A 5,571-nucleotide genomic window follows, 5' to 3' on the forward strand; every position below is an offset into this window, starting at 1 on the left:
GTTGATTCTCTTAAAAGTATATTGGAGTTAGTCCATACATATTTCTAAGTGAATTATTGGGTGAGGTTGTTAGACCCCCACTTTTTCACTAACTCCTCAATAGACCCGTCATCTCTCACACTAATCATGGTACTCTTATCTAAATTCAGCTTCAACCCGGTAATAGTTTCGAACACAACCAAGATGGTAAAAAACCTCCAAACTTCCTCCACCGAAGCATCAAGAAAGATTAAACACCTGAAAACCAGAAAGCTGACCTCTTTCCACCGCGTCATTTAGTAGCTTAGAGAGAATTCCAACCACCAAAAGAAACAAATAAGGGGACAAAGAATCACCTTGTCTTAAACCCTTATTTGGTTTAAATATCTCTGTGGAACCTCCATTCACAAGAAAAAAAAGATGAGTAGAAGTTACACACCGTTTGATCCAAGAGATCCATTTTTCACCGAACTCGTGCTTTTGCAATATTGTAAACAAAGCTTGCCAATTAACGTTGTCGAAAGCTTTCTCCATATCTATCTTGCTTCTAGGTTTCCTAGCCTTCGATATGCTATCTACACATTCATTGGTAATTAAAACACAATCTAGAATTTGTTTACCATGGACAAAGGCCCCCTGAAAGTCAGAAACAAGAGCCGACATCACCGTCTTCAAACGAAATGCAAGAATCTTGGAAATAATCTTTTACACCAAACCAATAAGACTTAGAAGTCTGAAATCTCTTGGAGTACAAGAGTCTTCCTTTTTGGGAATAAGAGTGATGAAAGATCAATTAAAACGCCAATAAATTGAGCCAAACCTATGAAGTCTTTGACTAAATTCATGAAATCTTCTTTTAACATACTGCAACAACTCTTGAAGAATTCCGCTGTGAATCTATCTGTCCCCGGAGACTTGTTACATTCCATTTTGTTTACCACGTCCCATACTTCATCCTCCGTAAACTCACGCTCCAGCCACAACCTATCCACTTCAGAAATTTTCGGAAAGTGAAGATATTTCATCTGTGAGTTAAACTCGGCCCTCTGAGTAAACAAATTAATATAAAAGCATCGAATCTCCTCATTTATAATGTTTTGGTCAAAGCAGTATACCCCTCCTACTTGCATCTTAGCAATTGTGTTTTTCTTTTTCCTTTCACTCGCTATACTGTGAAAGTACCTTGCGTTTGAATTTCCCCATCTGAAGTTGTTTTTCTTTGATCTCAAAAGCCATTTCCACGCTTCCATTGCTTCTAAATTCCTCAAATCCAACTTGCAGTTAGTTCTCTCTTCCAGCAAAGAATGATTTAGCGCACTCGTTTCCTTATAATGTTCAGCTCATGAATACTACCAGTAAGCACGTTTTTATCTCTTGCGATTTGCCCAAACTCCTGATTTTTCCAAGGCCGAACCAGATGTTTCAAGTTATGAAGCTTTAAGAAAAATCGAGTACTTGCACTTCCAGAATATTGCATCATATCCCACCATTGTTTCACATTTTTAGCAAAATATTTATGCTCAGTCCAAAGCCTATCTAGCTTGAAATACGTCTTGGTTTGCTGCCTCGGTTCAGATATAACCAATAAAGGGTTATGGTCTGAAATAGTTCTCGTCAAAACCACCTGTAATGCATTTGGGAAAGCCACCTCCAGAAGTCGAGCTATTTGCACTATGATTCATACTTGTATAAATACAAATAAGATTACAAGATATATGTAATATTTTACATTTTGAAATGCAAAAAGTATCACATAAATCACATTTTTTTTATATTTATATTTTAAAAAGTATCAAATGGATCACTTATGAGAAACATGAAATATTAGGAGACTGTTATTATTATTTATTTATTTTATTTTTGTAGGAAGGAGACTTATATTATATGATATATTTCTTATGTTATCCTTAGAAAACTAAGGCTAAAATTTGGCAGTGGTACCAAAAACCAAAAAATGAAAAATATTAGTAGTAATATTTTCATATGATAACGGTTCAGTATTCATCACAATTATTGAAATAACCAAGATAAAATTGGTGGTCACAAGTAAATAATGAAGAGATGGTTTGTTTGAGGAACTACCCCATTCAAATCAATACAACGGACATAAAATATACGACCATCGGCTACCGAAAAATCATAATCGCCAAACATACCAATTTACTAGCCCCAGGTTGTCCATTCTGTTATCAAAATAATGAAAAATATGGAGGTCACGAGGATCTGTGTCACTTGAGACCATAAAAAAAAGGAAAGCATTCCAAGAATCAAAGAAATAGATATCGTCATCTTCTGAACTTATCATATGTTTCAACAGTTGCAAATATCTAAAAAAAATATGATTAAACCTTTACCGACGAGGTGAAATTTCTTATTGTCTTTCAAATGAGAGTCTAAAACACAGGAATCATAGAAATCACTGATTATTATATGTTTACAAACTGTTGAAATTCAACTTTAATTGCTTTAATCAGTAAAGCTAAGTTTTATTTTAAAACAAATTAAAGTGTAAACAACGACATACAAAGTTATGAAACCAAAATCTTTCTAGCGACGTCAATGATTAAACAAATACGTCATCATGCTACAATACTTTTTGTTCTTGATAGCAATGAACAGTGATCCCTAAACTATTTCATATATCATTCATTTAGAGAATTTAAGACAATTACAAGGTTCGAACCCAACCTCCTTTATGGGAGGGAGCATGAGAAACATTAGAACAACATTGGTAACCTACAATAAATATACTTTGAGTGCACAATGTCTAACAGATAAATATCGATAAATGCAGTTCGAACCCACAAAGAGCTGTAGAAAACATCGTAATACCAATCAGAAATATACATTATTTTTTTAGAATGGTAAAAATAAAGAAGGAAAAATTACTAAAGTAAAATACAATGAGTCATAGTCGGTAACCAGGATCCGTAGTATCCACCACTATTCCATTCAATTACCGAGAAGTAACATGGTTTGGCAAAATTAATTTATCTTCTGTTCTATTGACATCACCTATTATAAGCATAGAGTCGCAAATATCACTAGTATATGATAATCGTAGCACATCAAAGACATCATCCTAAGCATGCACCATAAAATTTTATTTGCGATAAAATCGTATAAAACTAAATAAAGGTTCCCAAATGATGTTTGACTATCCTAAGCATAACCCATCGAAAAATTTAATACAAGCATAGACTATCAAACAACGAGATAACATACCAAACCGGTGAAAAACAACTAATTGCATCGTTAAATCAATAAATAAAATTATGAAATTTAGTAAAATAAATTCATAATAATCTTTGTGCTAAATATAACCAATTCAAAATTTGCCTAAACGTTATAGGTAGTTTATATAGTAAATTTCTAGTCCAAATACATTTAGAGACTGTTTAAGTACAAACAAACATAGATAAATACTTCCTCATTTCTAGAAAAAAGTTACTATCATTTTTTCAGTTTGACCTATTTTTTAGCTACAATGAAAAAGTGATAGTATTTTTTTTTACACAAACGGAGGTAGTATACCTTGGTTCATCAATAAAAACATTCTCAAATAGTAAGAATTTGTTTTCCTTAGTAATTTTTAAGAATTAAATAGTAAGACTCAATTAATCTTGAAAATAATTTGAGTACATATAGTAAACATAGATAATTACGTCTAAAGACCGAACTTATTATTAAATTAAAAATACTTAGTTGAATGATTAGGCTATCATTGTACGTAATAAGGATAATAATAGTAATAAACAATAAATAAAATCTTCTAGATTTATTAATAAAAGGTATAAATAATTTCACCCACCAACTTCAACATCAATGACGCTGTCCCCCATCACATGAAGTCTTTGACAGTTATCTGTTTTAGTATTGCCAAAGGAAAAATACCCACTAGCTATTCTTTAACTGAGCGTGAATCTATTTTGTTGCAGTGCAAAGGAGAAAACATGTTATGGACTTTCTCAAAACAATCCCCATTCCTGGGCTTAATCAAGCAGTTAGACCTAGGCAGTTCAGCTCCGTTCTTCAGTATCGCCTATGTATACCTTTCTTTGAAAAGGAAAGTTTGTGTTCTTGTTGCAGCAAGCCCATGGAGCCTTTGGTGACCATGTTATCCACTGCGCTAGTGAAGTGGGGATCAAATTTCGTACGATTTGGTCAAAGATGGCGTACATGTGTTACAAGGATGGCGTTGAGGTTAAGAAGGAAGTTTCCTTGGGCTTTATTTCAAACAGCGAGAATGCTTTAAGACCTGCTGACATTTTGGTATAAAATTGTAAAGATGGTAAGGATGTCTGTATGGATGTCACGAGTATCTTTCCATTCGCAAGTGCTAGGACTAGCAACTTCGTACCAGGCATGCTATCTTTGTTGATGTCATCCGTAAATGTAATAAATATCTAGACAAGTGTTCCACGCATGGTTATGTTTTGGTGTTTTGTCCCTTTATACTTTAGGTAAACTCGTAGTTGATACAATTTCCTTTCTAAAGAGATTGACAAACTGCTTGGCGAGACATGATGCCAATTACAAGAAAAGTGGCTCTCTTTTTCATATGCTAGGAATTGTTATCCAAAAAAGTGTCGTCGCCCAGCTAGCTGCTAGGTCGCCTGTCATCTCAATGTATTTTTCCCTTCTTGTTTTTCAAATTGAATGACCTCAGTGGTAACTCAACTGTAACACATGAGAACTCATTATATCGATAGTCGAATATTCAAAGTTATCTTATATAAATTTGAATTTCGTATCTACGTAATGAGCAACACTTGCACCAAGTCGAGGGGAAATTTTCTCTACAAGGTGGGGAGTTTTGAAGGTCAGGAGTATGTTCTTGATTTTCAAGGGAGAAAATATTATAAGGTAGGAAAATATAAAAACCCATAAGCTTTTCAACAATATTTGACCGTTCAAGTGACTATTTAACCGTTAATGACTTGATGGAATTTCTTCTTTCAGTCATTAGCAGATGGTGGAGATACTTCACTCTTGTCGTCTGTAGGATATTTGGTTGAAAAGAATTTTTTTAGCCTTGACAAATTTCACTTCGTTGAAAATACTTCATAGCCCAATCTTCATTATCACGATGACTTCTACATTCTCACAATATCTAGGCTAATTCATCTGAGCTATTATTGAGAGACAAGTGATAAGATTTCTTTTAAGATCATATTTTCTTCTTCCAACCTTTTGACTTTTCAAGAGCATTAACTAGATCATTCTTAGATGATTCAAATTTAAATTTGAGATATCATTGTTATGAATTAAATAACAAGTTCATTTAAGTGTTCTCCTTGTTAGAGCATTTCTCGGTCGAACTCGCATGCGTTGCTATCTCAAGCATGTTTGTCAATATTAGTGATCAAAACTATAAGTCTTTATTACTAGCCTATTAGAGCTAAGGTCTTGGATTAGGATAGAAAGTGTAGTTAAGCTCAAGACTACATGACAATCATCATATAAGACGAAGGACTACTCAAGGAACTGGTGGATTTTCATCGACTAAAAGGTATGTGGAGACTTGAACTTATCTGTCACTCAAAAGTCTATTTACTATATCTCCTACTCTTGAGACAAAAGTCGTTTTGA

At 33.7% G+C, this 5,571-nt stretch overlaps 1 protein-coding gene across 1 annotated transcript; it reads right to left on the bottom strand.

The window, feature by feature from the left end:
• Positions 1-219: 219 nt before the first annotated feature.
• On the bottom strand, positions 220-1,215 carry LOC113313069. Its single transcript, XM_026561793.1, has 3 exons — positions 1,162-1,215; positions 918-1,025; positions 220-615 (listed from the first exon to the last, which is right to left on the bottom strand). The coding sequence occupies exons 1-3, from the start codon at positions 1,213-1,215 to the stop codon at positions 220-222; spliced, it is 558 nt and encodes a 185-aa protein (XP_026417578.1).
• Between the last annotated feature and the right edge of the window lie 4,356 nt (positions 1,216-5,571).

This window comes from Papaver somniferum, chromosome 9 (assembly GCF_003573695.1).
Source record: "Papaver somniferum cultivar HN1 chromosome 9, ASM357369v1, whole genome shotgun sequence".
In the NCBI taxonomy this organism is placed as follows: Eukaryota; Viridiplantae; Streptophyta; class Magnoliopsida; order Ranunculales; family Papaveraceae; genus Papaver; species Papaver somniferum.

Bases quoted from the DNA above. Each gene is read 5' to 3' on its own strand.
- LOC113313069 (XM_026561793.1), bottom strand. From the start codon at position 1,215: ATGGCTTTTGAGATCAAAGAAAAACAACTTCAGATGGGGAAATTCAAA. The intron at 1,026-1,161 runs GTACTTTCACAG...TTGTTTACTCAG, and splicing joins TGGGGAAATTCAAACGCAAG to AGGGCCGAGTTTAACTCACA. The intron at 616-917 runs GTAAACAAAATG...TCTGACTTTCAG, and splicing joins AGGATGAAGTATGGGACGTG to GGGGCCTTTGTCCATGGTAA.